Source organism: Crassostrea angulata, chromosome 3 (genome assembly GCF_025612915.1).
Source record: "Crassostrea angulata isolate pt1a10 chromosome 3, ASM2561291v2, whole genome shotgun sequence".
Taxonomy (NCBI): domain Eukaryota; kingdom Metazoa; phylum Mollusca; class Bivalvia; order Ostreida; family Ostreidae; genus Magallana; species Magallana angulata.
Window position 1 is genome coordinate 42409412 of NC_069113.1, and position 18399 is coordinate 42427810.

The 18399-nt window shown below is 36.8% G+C and overlaps 1 protein-coding gene across 1 annotated transcript; it reads right to left on the reverse strand.

The window, feature by feature from the left end:
* Window positions 1-1798: 1798 nt before the first annotated feature.
* On the reverse strand, window positions 1799-14601 carry LOC128176388 (uncharacterized). Its single transcript, XM_052842686.1, has 14 exons — window positions 14393-14601; window positions 11519-11808; window positions 10686-10802; window positions 8856-8942; window positions 8637-8714; window positions 7424-7660; window positions 6952-7116; window positions 6555-6747; window positions 5500-5626; window positions 5115-5269; window positions 4612-4805; window positions 4442-4523; window positions 4020-4129; window positions 1799-2746 (listed from the first exon to the last, which is right to left on the reverse strand). Exons 1-14 carry the CDS (start codon window positions 14511-14513, stop codon window positions 2720-2722), a joined length of 1983 nt encoding a protein of 660 aa, XP_052698646.1. The 5' UTR covers window positions 14514-14601; the 3' UTR covers window positions 1799-2719.
* Between the last annotated feature and the right edge of the window lie 3798 nt (window positions 14602-18399).

Below are 18399 nucleotides of genomic sequence, written 5' to 3' on the forward strand. Positions count from 1 at the left end.
CAACTTCACATGAATAGTCGTTCAAATCGAAAGATTCACAGAGTTATGAATAAATGCTTACATCACAATTACACACATAAATAATCTTTTTAAAAAAACAAACTTTAAATGCTAGTAAATCAAACAAATAACACAATTACACCTATCCGTAACGCGACATAGTTCATAACGCACCTCCGCTTCCCTCGTGAAATGCATGCGAATGAAGTTCCTTATATTTATACCTTTCTGCTGAGGATCACTGCGCGTTATGACAGATCAAATAGTGCACAAAGTTTAACAAAATACTACAAAGAATTGATATCAATTAAGCATAAATTTATACATATCTACAATCAATTTTTTAATTTGTGTTAAAACATGTATCGTTTAAGAAAATATATTCAATATTTTATAATAATGTTTAGAAAAACAACGGACTGATATTGAAGTAAAAAGTCCTTCGCGATGACGTGGAAACCGGATTGAACCGGTTTGACATCGATCTTGTATGACTCGTCATGATCTAAAAATAGACGTCTAGCCAACGCATTTAAATGCGTAATTCCAACGACATATAGATCTACAGGTTCTATCTATTAGTTGTTCTTATCATTGCTTAAGTGAAGAGCTTCTAAGACTTCAAAACAAAACGAATTTGTTAAACTCCCTAAGCAATAAAACAAATTGGTTTACTTATATTTATTAAACTTCGTTGTTTAAAACAAAAGGATGGGAATATATCGATTTTCGTTTTAAAGTAAAGCTTTTCACGTCAGCAATGGAATCACCAACTGAGTATACTGATATGTGTATATAGTTGATTGTTCAATACATGTAAATTGAGTATCATTTTAATAAAGTTAACCATTAACTGGTCATGTAATTAAATTAAGCATCTATTCACATTTTTATTATTTTCCTTAGTTATATTGACAAAAAAGGGACAAGTTATATTCCAAGAATTCTTGTACTTGTGAATACAAATAGTTTCATTAATTAAACATTATGCTTTTTGACACTACATATAACTATTTAGAGTTGATGACTTGTGTAAAGAGTCCAAGTTCAGTTTTATAATATTGCTAACAGCTAGGCAGTGACACCTTTTATATCCAGCAATTAATGGATTAGCAGCTATAAGACAAATTAGGCCTGTAAGGCACAATGTAACACTGGACCTTACAATTCATGTCGGTTTGTGAGCAGCCTCAGACATAAATAACACTGCTATATAATATGTCTCTGGTTGTGAATATTAATAAAGATTGCAAGTGCATGTCTCTCCAGCTGGATTCACCCTTGTAGCAGATACATTTACAATGGAGGAAACATGTACTAAATATAACATTTATAAATATTTATTAGCAAAAAACTATACAGTCTTCAGGCTACGTAAATAGACATTTCATGTATGCAAGTGGTTTTACAAATACAGACATGTAACGCTATATCTTCAATATTTATTAGTATATTACTTATTAAATAAGTATTGACATGCACCAGTTGAATAGCATTTTGAAAAAAGAAATCATTTGAGAGATGTTGTCAAATCTAACCTATACATTAATCATTTGTTCAAACTTAAAAAAGGAAAGGCTTGACCATGCAGTATATATCTAGTACTTATGACATAGATTCAATTAATGCCAATGACTGTGTTTTGGGATATCCAAGTTGATCAGAAATGAAACATGTCTTTGAGTTTATTCAATACTAGTACATGTATATGTCAACAATGCTAATTCCTTTTCAGTTTGACTATGCCCAAATCATACATCAGCTCAATACTGGCGAGAAATACAAAGAAAAGTCCATCTGAAGATCTGTACAATTTTTATTAGTCTATAAATAGTCAGCTGTTATTGGTCTATTTTAATTGATTTCTAAGATGCAATTCCTGATCTACAAGTCATCACTATAAATATATTGGTTCACAAAAAAAAAAAAACAATTGAGTGAGACCGATGATTCAACATCTAAAAAATATTACATGATCGTAAATCATAAAAAAAATAAATAAAATTCAATAATTGATAAATTTCTCAGAAAAGTAACAATTAAATACATATACATGTAATTCTACAACTTTTGATAAAAAAGATGATATTCAATTTGAAACCTTTAATTATCTAAAAAAGTAAAATGTGCAACAAAACATTGATTTTTGGGTTATGTTCTGCCTATTGGCTTCTGGGCACAGCTTGGTCACTTAATCAATTATAATCAATCAAAACATAGCAGTAACAATTAGTACTTGTAAATAAAATACATTTCCATGTTGTTTTCTGGATATAGTAGTATACAGAAGGTACCTTTATGATAATTGTAATGCTAGAAATGAATAGATCTGTCATATCATCTCATTTCAGTGCTAGATTCAATCCAATATCTGATTAAAATCAGATCCTCGATCTGATCTTTGTTTTTCTATTGTAGCAACAATTTCAATCAGATTGAAATTTATTCATTCCAATTACACAACAAACATTTACAAATCAATTAGATTGGTCAACAATTACTCAGGGACACACTTATATAGATATATATATATAAACCCCAAAACAAAAACAGTATGACAAACATTGGTTTTAGGCTTCAATAAGAAAATAGTGCAAAATCATCAAATCCATAGCTATCATGGTTGGAATACTTTTTTTTTTTTTAGGTATAATGAATAATCCTGTGGATCAATGTTATTTACAAATATAGATGACTGCAACAGTTCTCTCTGTGGCTCTCAATTCTTTAGATTCTTTATATCGAGCTGAAAAGAAAATTAAAGAATGAATTAGAACATGTACCGGTACTTAGTTTTTTTCCCTGATTTGTTATTTTAAAATGTTTCTAACTATATAGCTAGATTCCTAATAATTGGAGATTTGTATTTTGTGTAAGAAGTCACTAAAGAAAAAATAAAGAAGTAGTAACTTTATATATTTACATTTTCAACTGTCTTTGTGTGTGGTAACATTACAAATCAATTTTGAGCCTATAACCCAATAATTTCAAAATAAGATGAGCGACACAATAAGGTAGTGTCTTTAGCATAACCGAAAAACGGTATTGGCTGCGCTGTGCAGTAATAAAACATCACATGCCGCATGAAAAAATAGTGGTTTTGAAATGTTGTTTTAAAGTGTAAAAATTGGAAATAATATATATATAAGACAAGTAATAAGGAATCATTCTTTGAATATTATGAGCTGATAATTTCAGTTGGAGCGCTGTCAAATCTATCATAAAGCCCTTTAGGCTTTATTGGATTTGACCACGCCCCAACCAAATTATCACCTCATAACACTCAAAGAATGATTCCTTATATTCCTTAAATATTCTTATACTTGTTTATTATACTTTTAAATTGTTATGTTAACACAGCATTTGTAAAAATACTTTGATGAAAAGCCAATGCCCCAGATAAAATAAGTAACAAGTAAGAATATATACTTGCAAAAATAAAGCAACTATATAATTAACGCTGTCTGAATTATACATGTAACTGCAGGTCTGTAGATTCCGGGTCTGAAAAGAATTCAGAGGGACAACCTGGAAGCCACATTTCCATATGTGTAAAAAAGTTGCAATTTACAGCGCACAAAAACTTGCACTAGTTCTCAGACCGGGGACCTACAGACCTGCAGCTATATCTGAATATGCAAAAAATCGTAAAACAAAACAAACCTAAACATATACTGGTATATATATAAGGAATAAGGAATCATTCTTTGAGTATTATGGGGTGATAATTTTGGTCGTGGCGTGATCAAATCCAATAAAGCCCGAAGGGCTTTATGATAGATATGATCACGCCCCGACCGAAATTATCACCTCATAATATTCAAAGAATGATTCCTTATTACTTATATTTATATAATTTTAAGCCACCGTACGATTAAATATTTAAATATAAATAAGCAAACCCGGTGCCTCAATTTGGCGTCATTTGTATTATGGGTTATAAAGTACAAAATCGATATGCAGTGTTATCACAGGCAAAGGCACTGGAAAATGTAAATATATATATAATTTGGACTTACTGAGATGTGTTTATCTGCTGGCTCAAAACCAAAAACTTTGGCAAAAAAATAGAACTCCCCATCCAGAGCCTTTTGTATGTTTTCAGCTTTTCTGAATCCATGTTGTTCTCCTATTATTTAAACAATCAAGAACAGCTTATGTTCATTTTATTAACTAATCATATAGGAATATAGCTAAAATATATTTACTTCAAAATTTTTTTTAAAAAAATTCTAATATGTACATATTTCCTGTATAATGATTATGAAAGTGACATATATTCTACTTTTTCAATTCTAGGCATGAAAGGTAAACCAGTAATTTTAACACCATATGATACTTTTGTGCATATGCTGCATTGCAGTTATTTCAGTGGCCCCGGAAATGGTTGTCATCTTATAAATATGGTATCTACCTAGCAGCGTTCATTACATGTACTGACCTTTGAACATGACCAATACTGTTGGTAGGCCTTTGGCCATAACAGCTTCGTACATCATCTCAGCCTGGTTAGGAAGAACAATCTGAAAATAAAGACGTACATTCAATCAGTTGCCAGACCTCCTGAAGGAAAAAATCCAACACTGAAACATAAAATAGTGAATGTCAAACCTTGTCTTCATCCCCTTGGAAGAAAGCCATTGCACAATTAAGTTGATCAACATAGTTTATTGGAGAGCGTTCCTTGTAAATTTTGACGGTTTCTGCAGAGTATGGTGCAATAAGATTGTCAATGTATCGACTCTCAAACTTGTGTGTATCTCTGACAAGAGCTTCTAAATCCCCTATTCCATAATGGCTAGCACCTGTTTAAAATTTAAAACTATAAAAGCCATTTTTTAAATCAAGAATTATGCATTGAGAATCGTTTAAAAAATCTAAGCTTCAAAGAAATTTTGCAAATAAATTTTTTTTCATTAAAGTTAAGTTCAGCACTTTTATTATCTTATACTGTTAAAATCCCATGCAAAACATAATTATCTAAGACAAAGTGAAAATGAACGTGCTAATGTTTAATATGCTTAATACATCATTGATTCTAATCAGCCTTTTAATCTACCTGGTATTACATAGACAGGAATTTATTACATTCTCCCCCCTCAGTGTACTCTAACCTGCTTTAAATACGGTCCTGAAGGCTAGACAGGCTAACGTAGTGTATCCCCCCGCAGATCCCCCATCAATACACAGACAATTCTTGTCTACACGACCCTCTTCCGCAAGAGCCTGAGCCCCACTACTGCAATCATCCACATCATAGATTCCCCACCTAGATGGAAGATTGACATACATGTATATCGCACATTTCAAATTGCAAAGAAAAAATTTAATTTGATAATTTTAAAAATACCATTTTAATACAATGTACAAATGTGGTAACTCTTGGTAACTGGGTAACATTTTCTGTTTAATTTAATTTTGAATTAGTTAATTAACACAATTTTTCATTAAAATGGTCATTAAGACCATTGGATATCTGGATTACAGCTAAAAATTTACTTTGTTTTTAGTTTGTTCCTGTATGCAGTTCCAAAACCAAAACTTCCTCTGTAGTTAACATCCAGAACTGCAAATCCTCGACTTGTGAAGTATTGAATACCCAGAGCTATTGTGTTGGAGCTGTAGCCTGCAAATTAGATGTGAATCAAACATGTATATTTTAAAAAAAACATACAAATCAGCAAATCTAATCTGAGTTACCTATTACATGTACAGTAAAACTCGGTTTTAACAAATTCATAGGGACCACTGAATTTAATGACGGATCATGAGATTTCGTTGTGGCTCAGTTTTGTGGAATTCGTGGGTACCTCTCAACCATGAACTAACAACCTCCACGAGTTAATACATTAGATTGTAAAGTCATATTTCCATTTGTAGGGATAAGAAAATACACGAAATTACGTCCCCATTAACTTATAACATTTTAGCAATTCGTGAAAATTGGCCCCAACGAATTTTAATGATTCCACTGTACTTAATTATATCTGTAATTTGTTATATTCGTATCACAATTTGTAATAATAAGCATAGCGAATTTGTTATATACATGGTTCCTTCCACATGACTATCATTTGAAATGTGTTTATTGCAGCATTATATAAAAAAAAAACCCTTACAATAATTGGATTGTTAACAAAGTAATTTGTGTGGAAATAATCTAATTCAAACAATAGTGTTACCAGTAATCAATATTGCCTTCTTCTAACACTATAAAAATTATTGTTGTAAAAACTGTTATTTTTCACTTCTATGGGACTCAAAATAAGTTTGCTAATAATCCTTTAATTTGTTACAACCAATTTCTTGATTTTTGAAAAACCCTTCAAAAGTCTCAGTAACACACACACACACAAACAAAATTATAAAAATCTACTGACAACATTTCCTTCCTTCCAAATTTCTTGTTTAAACAGTACTAGTTCTGATATAAGAGTTTGATGATGTTTGCTTATAAAAAAATTGGGGAGGTATGTACTAGTACATGTAATATAGTATGGGCTAAATATCACATTATAAGAGGCAATAAGTGAAACAATTAAATCATGCCACACCTGTAGGTCCTCCATGTGCCTTGACAAGAAGAGGGGGGAGGGTTCCCTCAGGAGCACTGTAATCCTTGTTCTGTGGAGTGTACAAGTATCCATAGCACACATCATTGTCCGAAGTCTTCCAGGTGTAATTTTCTGGGACACTAAAATAGCCCTTATCTAGGGATAGAGACTTGGAAACACGCAATTCTTTAATCTATAAAAGAAAGTTCTGGTAGTCAAACATTTAGATCTACCAGTTTAAGGGATGAAATCTTCATCTTCAACTAAATTTAGTGAATTTTTTATACAAATCTATGATGGCAAATCTATAGAAAAAGAGCAAAAGGGAGATTAAGATTATGATTTTTATTCAATAGTTATTTGTTGACTTTTGACTGATGAATGGAAATAATCCTACCTCCCCTGAGAGAGTGTTCAGCTGTACTATGCAGGGGAATTTTGTAGGACTCCCCACTTCACAATAAAGCTCTCCGTTCTGACCAAATGTCAGCATGTTGTGTGATGTACAATTTGTCTCCAGCTTCTTATATTCTTTTGTTTTTATGTCTAATTTTAAGATTTCCTGGAAATTAAAAAAAAAAATGATTCATTTAGATTTAAGCAATGGGGACTTTAAATGCTAACACCAAACTTCTTTATATACAAATTAATATTTTGAATAATACATTTTCTGTATTTTTAATGCTTAGCTTAAAATTATTTGTAAAAAAAATTCATATGCATTGCTTCATACTGGTAAAATTGGGGAAACTTTTTTTACAGGCATGGAAGACACTGCAGCCATATAAGGAGAGGGCGGTCTAAGTTTTTGAACTTGTGCCCAATCCCAAATGTAATTTTGTACAATAAAAAAAAAGTGTTCAAATCACCTCTTTCCTTTTCATGATAACAGTGCCCCCATCTGATGGCTCCACACTGAAATCAGGTCTCCCAAACACCCATTGACAAACGCCAACGTCCGCCTCACACGGGAGGAGGTTCTGGTGGTTCCCATCAGGAGAGTACTGATAAAGGTTCCACCAGCCAGTCTGGTCACCAATGAACAGAAGATTATTGTCAGGGGTCCACACTGGCTGCATGACACTCACTCCTTCACCCCCTGCTACCTAAAAAATCAAAGTACTGAGAGTACTATCTTTTAAAAGGAGACACAGAGAAATATTGATCGATAGCAGTTCAATGTCAGTCTATCAAAAATTAAAGAAATATATACTACAAAATTAATATCCTATAATAGAATTTGAAAAATAGTGTTCATATTCTGATAATTCAAATAAATTGTAATTAGTTTTGTTTGACCCACTTGCACTTGACATTTAAGGATTTCTTTAAATAGGAAGACATTTCTCCATACAATAAAGTAGACTGAATTCTATTATAGTATGGAAATCATCTACCTACTTAAGGTACTTCACTACACCATGAAATAGTTTCTCAGATCAGCAGAATATTACTTGATTTTGATAGAGAGCATGATGGATAAGAAGTTTATATGTCAAATAGGCGAAAAAATGTACAATTTTGGATAAAAAATGATATTTTCAAAATTTTCATTCAGTAAACATGAACAAAAGCCCCAGGCGGATTCGAACTCATGATCTTCGGTTCACAAGCCTGATACTTTAACCACTGAGCTGTGATGATATACATCTGAATCGATTGATACAAACAGTTTAACAAAACATTTAAATCGCCATCTTGTGACGTAGTGTCTTGAAAAGTGTAAGTCTAGGTGTAGTGAAGTACCTTAAAGAAGCACCCATAAAAATAATTTTGATAAAAATTTTAAAAGTACTTTTTAAAAACTTATTTTATATCTTGAGATTCAACTAAAACATATATACAAACATGGCAAGAATCGAACAATGTAATTTCATTGTTAACATCTACATGCTATATATGGTAGTTTAATGCCACAATGAACAGGTTTATAAATAATTATTGGACAACAATTACAACCATGTCAGTTTCATTGAGTAAAACTACACAAAAAAACACTCAAAAACTGAACCCTGTAACATCACACCGTGATTTATTCAATAAAATTGTTAGCAATGGTATTTACAGTAACAGTAAACTTACTTGCTTGGCTGTCCCAGGAACAATTTCATCTCCAGTACTAGAGAGTTCCCCCACAAACAGGGATGTGTTGTCCCAGGGCTACATAGAAACAGAGCAACAAAGCCCATTCAGAACAATGCTTTTCATCAAAACATCTTAATTAATCTGAATTAGTGATCTACTATTAACATCGATAAAATTCACAAAGCTCCAGATTCTGTGTGTTAATCATTGTGTTACCATGTTTGGATGATTCCACTGAATCCAGGCTAGCTTTTTTCCATCTGGTGAAAATCTGGGACTGGAGTAAAAATCACAACCACTTGCCTAAAAATATCAAAGAAAAAAATTTATCAATCAAAGCTATTTTAATAATAGAGTCATAGAATCAATCATACCAAACAAAACAGCAAAAAAACCCAAAACATACAGTACAAAATGCTGTTTATACACCTAAGATTTGAACAAAAAATGATTTAGAATAAATATATCAATTCTAAGGACCCAAATGTGGAAATGCACATATTGAAAAGGGGTCAACTTGTTCACAATTTAACACAAAATAGACAAGCAAATCAAGGGCTCGAGATATCATGCCCCTGCAGACAATATATTTCTATGTCCAGAGTACTTTGATCTTTGAACTTGGGTCCAAAAAGTCACTATGGATCATCAACTACTGTAAACAGGGTTATTTTTTCCCCGTGTTATTTTCCTCTCTTTTCACTTGCATACGGGTTCCCCCATCTTGAATTTGCCCATACAAAGTTGTGAATAAAGAAAGATAGTTTAACACTTACGAATTCGCGTTGTCTTAAATTCGCCCGCTGACAACAATGGCGAAAGGGGCAAAAATAAAATGGGGAAAATATTGCCCTGTATACAGTGCCTCTGGAATACCTGCAACTGCATACAAAGTTTGAAGTCTGTTAAACAAAGGCTTCTGAAGATATTGACATTTGAATGGTCTATACATTGTGTATATATAAATGTCCATTAATATGTGTATAGGTGAATATATTTTGTGGTTGAGTGTTTTTCTAAAGCTCTCATTGATCCTTATACATGTATTAGATATCACGACCTTTACAACTGACTTCAGTCAAAACCATATAAGAGGTTAAAGAAAGTAAACGAAACACTGTCATCACGAGTGAAAGACCTAGAGCAGATTTGGCTTTACCCAAGATCATAGTCGCTTTTGAAGCCAAAATCACAGAAAACCTCTCAATTGCTGTTGAATTTAAAACACGCAAGCATGCCCCAAAAAAGTTTATAAGTGGCAGGATATAATAGGGGAGACAAAGTGGAAGACTTTAAGTTTTTGTATCATTTTGCAGGAGTTTCCTGCAAACCTTGAAGGATCAACATACAATGTACATCATACACCAACAAGATATCTGTGAGCCAATGCTTACTAGTAATACCCCCACTCTAATGTGAATATGCAAAATAAGCAAAGTCAACATTTAACAGAAAGTTGGCATCCCAATGGTACAAAAATATATCCCACAATATGGCATGCCTAAACTAATAATGTGTTAAAATTTCCAGCATCTGTGAAAAATAGTTGCTGAGAAATCTTTGACGTAAATTTGTTTGAAAATGTTGGCTAAAAATAAACAAAGTCATCATTTACCAGGAAGTTGACATCCGATTAGTAAAAAAATATATTCCACGATATGGCATTCCTAAACTAATAGTGTGTTAAAATTTCAAGCATCTGCGATGAATAGTTGCTAAGAAATCTTTGACGAAATTTTGTTTGAAAATTTAGGCTAAAAATAAACAAAGTCGTCTTTTAACAGGAAGTTGACGTCCAATTGGTACAAAAATATATCCCAGGATATGGCATGCCTAGATAGATAGTGTGTTAAAATTTCAAGCATCTGCGATAAATAGTTGCTGAAAAAAATGCAACAGAAATTTTTGTTACAGACGGACAGACAGAAGGACAGTCGGACAGACAGACACACAAGGGTAAAACAGTATACCCCCTTCTCCTTGGGAGCGTGGGTATAACAAGACAAAACTGTTCCATGTCTTTGCGCCTCCTCTCAGTTTACCCACCAGCACTGTCTGTTTCTGTGTGACAGGGTCTATGGACACCACAGTGTTTTGGGGTTCTTTTGCCTCCTTTTTCTCTACAAGGCTGTGATCTTCTCGAATGCAATATATTTTTCCTGTCTAATAAAAAATACAATTAAGTAATCCAAATAAAATTGCACACAGTTTATTACATCTTCAATGTTCTACAAGTTGAATCAAAATTGCACAGAGATGATAACTAACTTAAAAACCCTTGAATTCTGTTATATACGTTATCAGTGAGTGTTTTTGTAATGAAGAGAATTGATTACCTGGCAGTACAGTGTTTAGATCTTTGTTATAGAGTACTTTGTTAGAAAGTTTTGAACAGATAAACTGGTAATTTATATGCACATGTTTCATGTATTTCAATTAACAAGAAGCAATCTTTAATGTTGTTTTTCTTAAACATATGCTCTTAAGGTACCAGTTCTGGTACTACACACATATGGGTTTGCTTATTTATAGTTAAAGATTTAATTGTACGATGGCTTAAAGTATATAAATATAAGTAATAAAGAATCATTCTTTGAATATTATGAGGTGATAATTTCGGTCGGGGCGTGATCAAATCTATCATAAAGCCCTTCGGGCTTTATTGGATTTGATCACGCCCCGACCAAAATTATCACCTCATAATACTCAAATAATGATTCCTTATTCCTTAATTAAAAGCCGTAAAACAATTGAAGATAACAAAGGCATTACCCAGCACTGACCTACACAAAAATGCAAACATGCAGACATGTGATAAAAATGTGATATCGGAATACAGTCCAGTTAATATTTTTAAAAATTCATATCAATATAATTACTTTTGAACAAAGAGATCCATCCGCATATCTCCAGTTACAGTCCTTTGGAGTGATTGCTTCTGGAGAAGAATCGGGTGATTTCTGCACATACATCTGTTGATCAGAGAAGTTGGAGAAGTAGACCGCTCCATCATACACAAAGAATGCACCTCCGCCATACTCGTGGACTTTGGTCCGGGCATTGAAGTCTTTCGGTGTCCAAACTTTGAAATCTTTTTCATTCTTATTCAGGGAACATACAACATAGCGACCTCCCTCATCAAAACGTAGTTCACTCCAGAAAACAGTTTCTAATAAAATATTGCTTCAATTTCAAAAACTTGCAAACAAAAATGTGAACAAAAGTTGTCTCAAGTTTGGAACATTAAATAGGGGTATTATAGAGAGTTTGACCTCTTAATAAGGGTCAAACAACCAAAATTTTTGACTGTACCAAACCTGTTTTAAGAATGCAGTGATTAATAGCTGATGTCTTATAAAAAAGAAACACATAAAAACAACATTTAACATGAATTAATCTTACACATGTAACTTTAATAATAAGAAACACATTACTTTAGCAAAGACTTCTTCATTTTCATAATTGTGCATCATTGCTATGGCACACCAAATTCACAAAAATAAGTTAATTATTGTTTTACAGTCAATAAACTAGTTTATTGGTTGTAAACTGTAGTTTACAGACAGTTACACTGTAAACTATAGTTAAGGACGTTCATCATATTTCACATATGCAAACCATTATGATAATCTATGCTTCAGAAGTGAAGACAATAATTAACACTGAAAACAATCAGTTTATCTGATGAATATAGTTTCATGACTTGTGAAACTACATGTATGGTTAACCACTCTTAACTATAGTTAACAAACGTAAATATGTGAATCTATATTTGTCATCAAAATCTATTGTTAACATTTATTTACAATCAGATAAACTTAGATTAACATTTATAAACTAAAGTTTATAACCGTTTAAGAAAGTTTACAACCGTTAAATAGGCCTGTAGTTTACTTTACATATAAAAACACAAATTAACATATCGTTAACTATAGTTTACAGTTTGTCAACTATAGTTAAATAATAGGTTTAACCATAGTAAACTATAGTAGAAAAATATAAACTATAGTAATATATACAGTAAAACTCTGCTGTATTGAAGTCCTAGGAACCAGTGGATATGCTTTGTTATATCCATAATTTCGTTTTATCCGTCAAACGAATTCATAGTAATAACTATAGCAAATTCACTATATACATGTTTTCTCTTACAAGACTATAATTTTTGCTAATTGAGGCTTAAAATAAAAATACATTACTATGATATTTTAATAATTGGATTGTGAATTGAAAATTTTATATGAAAATAAATACATTCCTACTGTTTATGTTAAATGATAGTGCAAACTTTTTAAACTGTAAAGAAATCCTTTATAAAAGTATTAAATTTCTTTATTATTCAACTCTAAGGGACTCAAAATCAGTTCGCTATATCTGTAAATTCGTTATATCCAAATTTTTATAACTGTAAAATTTTGCAAAGATTTGTTCAGAACTTTACCAGGGACTCAGAAGAACTTCCCTATAACCAAGAATTCGCTATATCCATGTTCATACTAAACGAGTTTAGTTAAATTCATAGATGAAAAACGAAAGTTAACGAATCGTTCACTATAGTTTACAGTTTGCAAACTATAGCTGCAGGTCTGTAGCTCCCGGCCTGAAAAAATTCTGATGGACCACCTGGGAGTTACAGTGCAACCCACTGAAAAAACTGTATATTTATTGCGCGAAAAAACATGCACATACTATAGTCTGTCCCAAGATATATATGCTGCATAATTGAACGATTTTTAATAAAAATACACATACCTGTGACAGAAGTGCAATTAAAATCGATGAAAGGGAAAATTACCAAGATAACTTCATTCAAACATTATTATTTTTCCCTCGTAAAAAATCACAGGAACGAAAACAGATTTCCTACGGAGATTTATAATGGGGAATGTTGACATCTTTTCTCCATTCGGAGGTACTCAGGACACCTCGCGCATTTTTCAACATTATCATCCGGGCATCTTCATCTCCTTGGCAATGGAAAAAACCTGTAGACTTTTTATTTTTAGCCGGGTATTGATACCCAACAAGCTAGAGGGGGCGTTTCAAAGGGGAAATCTTGGGATTTTTTCATACTATTGGATGAACATCGTCTGATACAAGAGGTATTTATAAATATCGAATAATTTAAGGAAATATGCAGCAAAAATATCTTGGGACAGCTTATAGAGTAGTTTTGGACCAATTAACCTTATTTATACACAAATTCTGTGAACAATTAGTACCATTAAATTCTTTGTGCAGTTTACTAATGATATCGTCTCTTTACTATATATACCATTTTTCAATGGGTTGCACTATACCTCCCAGGTCGTCCATTCGAATGTTTTCAGACCAGGTAACTACAGACCTGCAGCTTTATAAACTATAGTTAACAGTCGATAAACCTAGTTTATCAAACGTGAAACTATGTTTAGCCATCTTTTGTGAATTTGACGTGCCATACACTGCATGTATCAATTAATAGCGAGAACATATTATAATATAAATTTGAAAGTGGGAAATTACACAACCTACAAACAGGGACCGGGCTCTCTCTCTCTCTCTCTCTCGGGGTAGGGGGTTGCGCTGTATCATAACCATTAAAATTAGTACATTTGGCATACTTATTGTACAGCAATACTCTCTCAAATATTCTTTAGCATTCGTTGATACCTAAATAACACTAGGTTGACAATGATGCAAGGTATGTGTAATTCTTGCTGCGCTCGCCAGAACGGTAGAACCGTAAAACATATTATGAATTAATTAAACACCTGCGACAAACCCAGGTTTTTGGTCTAAACGGATCTCTTGAAATCTGACACTGCTTTCCGTGGCAAGCTTGCTGGAGATTGGCGACTTCCATGTACCGTAAGGTGCTGTCGTTTTGGACATCTTTCTCGAACAAATTACAGTTCGAAGTGCAAATTTTGTTGATTTTAAGTTAGAGAGGCGGAAACCGAAAGTGGCGAAACAGAATCCTCCGAGCGCTTTAGTCAAGCTACCTGCCAATAAGCTACCTGCCAATAACAATTCTTAGCGTATTTTTATCGACTATTTTTAGAGACGTCCGATCCCGATTGCATTGTATAATAAGATAAAAGGGCGCAAAGCGCCCAAACTAGGAGGTGTGCCATCTAGCTGAGACCGGATCCTCGGGGGTACTGGTGTCCCCTGACGGAATCCGGTCTCAAAAGAGGCGATATAAGCACCGATTTCCGGCGCCAGGGCGCTGAGTTAACCTTATCATACAGGTTCCATACATTATTGTAGGGTCTCTATACAGGGCGCCTAGCGCCCAAACTAGGAGGTGTGCCATCTAGCTGAGACCGGATCCTCGGGGGTACTGGTGTCCCCTGACGGAATCCGGTCTCAAAAGAGGCGATATAAGCACCGATTTCCGGCGCCAGCTCGCTGAGTTAACCTTATCATACAGGTTCCATACATTATTGTAGGGTCTCTATACAGGGCGCCTAGCGCCCAAACTAGGAGGTGTGCCATCTAGCTGAGACCGGATCCTCGGGGGTACTGGTGTCCCCTGACGGAATCCGGTCTCAAAAGAGGCGATATAAGCACCGATTTCCGGCGCCAGCTCGCTGAGTTAACCTTATCATACAGGTTCCATACATTATTGTAGGGTCTCTATACAGGGCGCCTAGCGCCCAAACTAGGAGGTGTGCCATCTAGCTGAGACCGGATCCTCGGGGGTACTGGTGTCCCCTGACGGAATCCGGTCTCAAAAGAGGCGATATAAGCACCGATTTCCGGCACCAGGGCGCTGAGTTGACCCTATCATACAGGTTCCATACATTATTGTAGGGTCTCTATACAGGGCGCCTAGCGCCCAAACTAGGAGGTGTGCCATCTAGCTGAGACCGGATCCTCGGGGGTACTGGTGTCCCCTGACGGAATCCGGTCTCAAAAGAGGCAATATAAGCACCGATTTCCGGCGCCAGGGCGCTGAGTTAAACTTATCATACAGGTTCCATACATTATTGTAGGGTCTCTATACAGGGCGCCTAGCGCCCAAACTAGGAGGTGTGCCATCTAGCTGAGACCGGATCCTCGGGGGTACTGGTGTCCCCTGACGGAATCCGGTCTCAAAAGAGGCGATATAAGCACCGATTTCCGGCGCCAGGGCGCTGAGTTGACCCTATCATACAGGTTCCATACATTATTGTAGGGTCTCTATACAGGGCGCCTAGCGCCCAAACTAGGAGGTGTGCCATCTAGCTGAGACCAGATCCTCGGGGGTACTGGTGTCCCCTGACGGAATCCGGTCTCAAAAGAGGCGATATAAGCACCGATTTCCGGGGCCAGGGCGCTGAGTTGACCCTATCATACAGGTTCCATACATTATTGTAGGGTCTCTATACAGGGCGCCTAGCGCCCAAACTAGGAGGTGTGCCATCTAGCTGAGACCAGATCCTCGGGGGTACTGGTGTCCCCTGACGGAATCCGGTCTCAAAAGAGGCAATATAAGCACCGATTTTCGGCGCCAGGGCGCTGAGTTAACCATATCATACAGGTTCCATACATTATTGTAGGGTCTCTATACAGGGCGCCTAGCGCCCAAACTAGGAGGTGTGCCATCTAGCTGAGACCGGATCCTCGGGGGTACGGGTGTCCCCTGACGGAATCCGGTCTCAAAAGAGGCGATATAAGCACCGATTTCCGGCGCCAGGGCGCTGAGTTGACCCTATCATACAGGTTCCATACATTATTGTAGGGTCTCTATACAGGGCGCCTAGCGCCCAAACTAGGAGGTGTGCCATCTAGCTGAGACCGGATCCTCGGGGGTACTGGTGTCCCCTGACGGAATCCGGTCTCAAAAGAGGCGATATAAGCACCGATTTCCGGGGCCAGGGCGCTGAGTTGACCCTATCATACAGGTTCCATACATTATTGTAGGGTCTCTATACAGGGCGCCTAGCGCCCAAACTAGGAAGTGTGCCATCTAGCTGAGACCGGATCCTCGGGGGTACTGGTGTCCCCTGACGGAATCCGGTCTCAAAAGAGGCAATATAAGCACCGATTTTCGGCGCCAGGGCGCTGAGTTAACCATATCATACAGGTTCCATACATTATTGTAGGGTCTCTATACAGGGCGCCTAGCGCCCAAACTAGGAGGTGTGCCATCTAGCTGAGACCGGATCCTCGGGGGTACTGGTGTCCCCTGACGGAATCCGGTCTCAAAAGAGGCGATATAAGCACCGATTTCCGGCGCCAGGGCGCTGAGTTGACCCTATCATACAGGTTCCATACATTATTGTAGGGTCTCTATACAGGGCGCCTAGCGCACAAACTAGGAGGTGTGCCATCTAGCTGAGACCGGATCCTCGGGGGTACTGGTGTCCCCTGACGGAATCCGGTCTCAAAAGAGGCGATATAAGCACCGATTTCCGGGGCCAGGGCGCTGAGTTGACCCTATCTTACAGGTTCCATACATTATTGTAGGGTCTCTATACAGGGCGCCTAGCGCCCAAACTAGGAGGTGTGCCATCTAGCTGAGACCGGATCCTCGGGGGTACTGGTGTCCCCTGACGGAATCCGGTCTCAAAAGAGGCGATATAAGCACCGATTTCCGGGGCCAGGGCGCTGAGTTGACCCTATCATTCAGGTTCCATACATTATTGTAGGGTCTCTATACAGGGCGCCTAGCGCCCAAACTAGGAAGTGTGCCATCTAGCTGAGACCGGATCCTCGGGGGTACTGGTGTCCCCTGACGGAATCCGGTCTCAAAAGAGGCGATATAAGCACCGATTTCCGGCGCCAGGGCGCTGAGTTGACCCTATCATACAGGTTCCATACATTATTGTAGGGTCTCTATACAGGGCGCCTAGCGCCCAAACTAGGAAGTGTGCCATCTAGCTGAGACCGGATCCTCGGGGGTACTGGTGTCCCCTGACGGAATCCGGTCTCAAAAGAGGCGATATAAGCACCGATTTCCGGCGCCAGGGCGCTGAGTTGACCCTATCATACAGGTTCCATACATTATTGTAGGGTCTCTATACAGGGCGCCTAGCGCCCAAACTAGGAGGTGTGCCATCTAGCTGAGACCGGATCCTCGGGGGTACTGGTGTCCCCTGACGGAATCCGGTCTCAAAAGAGGCGATATAAGCACCGATTTCCGGCGCCAGGGCGCTGAGTTGACCCTATCATACAGGTTCCATACATTATTGTAGGGTCTCTATACAGGGCGCCTAGCGCCCAAACTAGGAGGTGTGCCATCTAGCTGAGACCAGATCCTCGGGGGTACGGGTGTCCCCTGACGGAATCCGGTCTCAAAAGGGGTAATATAAGCATCGATTTCCGGCGCCAGGGCGCTGAGTTGACCCCATCATGCAATTCCATACATTAAGACAGGGTATCTATACAGGGCGCCTAGCGCCCAAACTAGGAGGTGTGCCATCTAGCTGAGACCGGATCCTCGGGGGTACAGGTGGCCTTAACGGAATCCGGTCTCCAAAGGGGGGATATAAGCACCAATTTCTGGCGCCAGGGCGCTGGATGGTCCCTTTAATACAAGTTTTATATACAATATAATGGTTCTGAAACAGGGTCCATTGCGCCCTAACTAGGAAGTGTGCCATCCATCTGACAACGGATCTTTGGGGGTACAGTTGTCTCCTGACGGAATCAGGTTTCAAAAAGGGTAATAGAGGCAACGATAATTACCGCCATGGCGCTAAGTGAACCGTATAATTACATGTATACAGATTCCATTCATCATGGGTTTAAATAGAGCGACTAGCTCATCAATTAGAAGCCTTATTTAAAT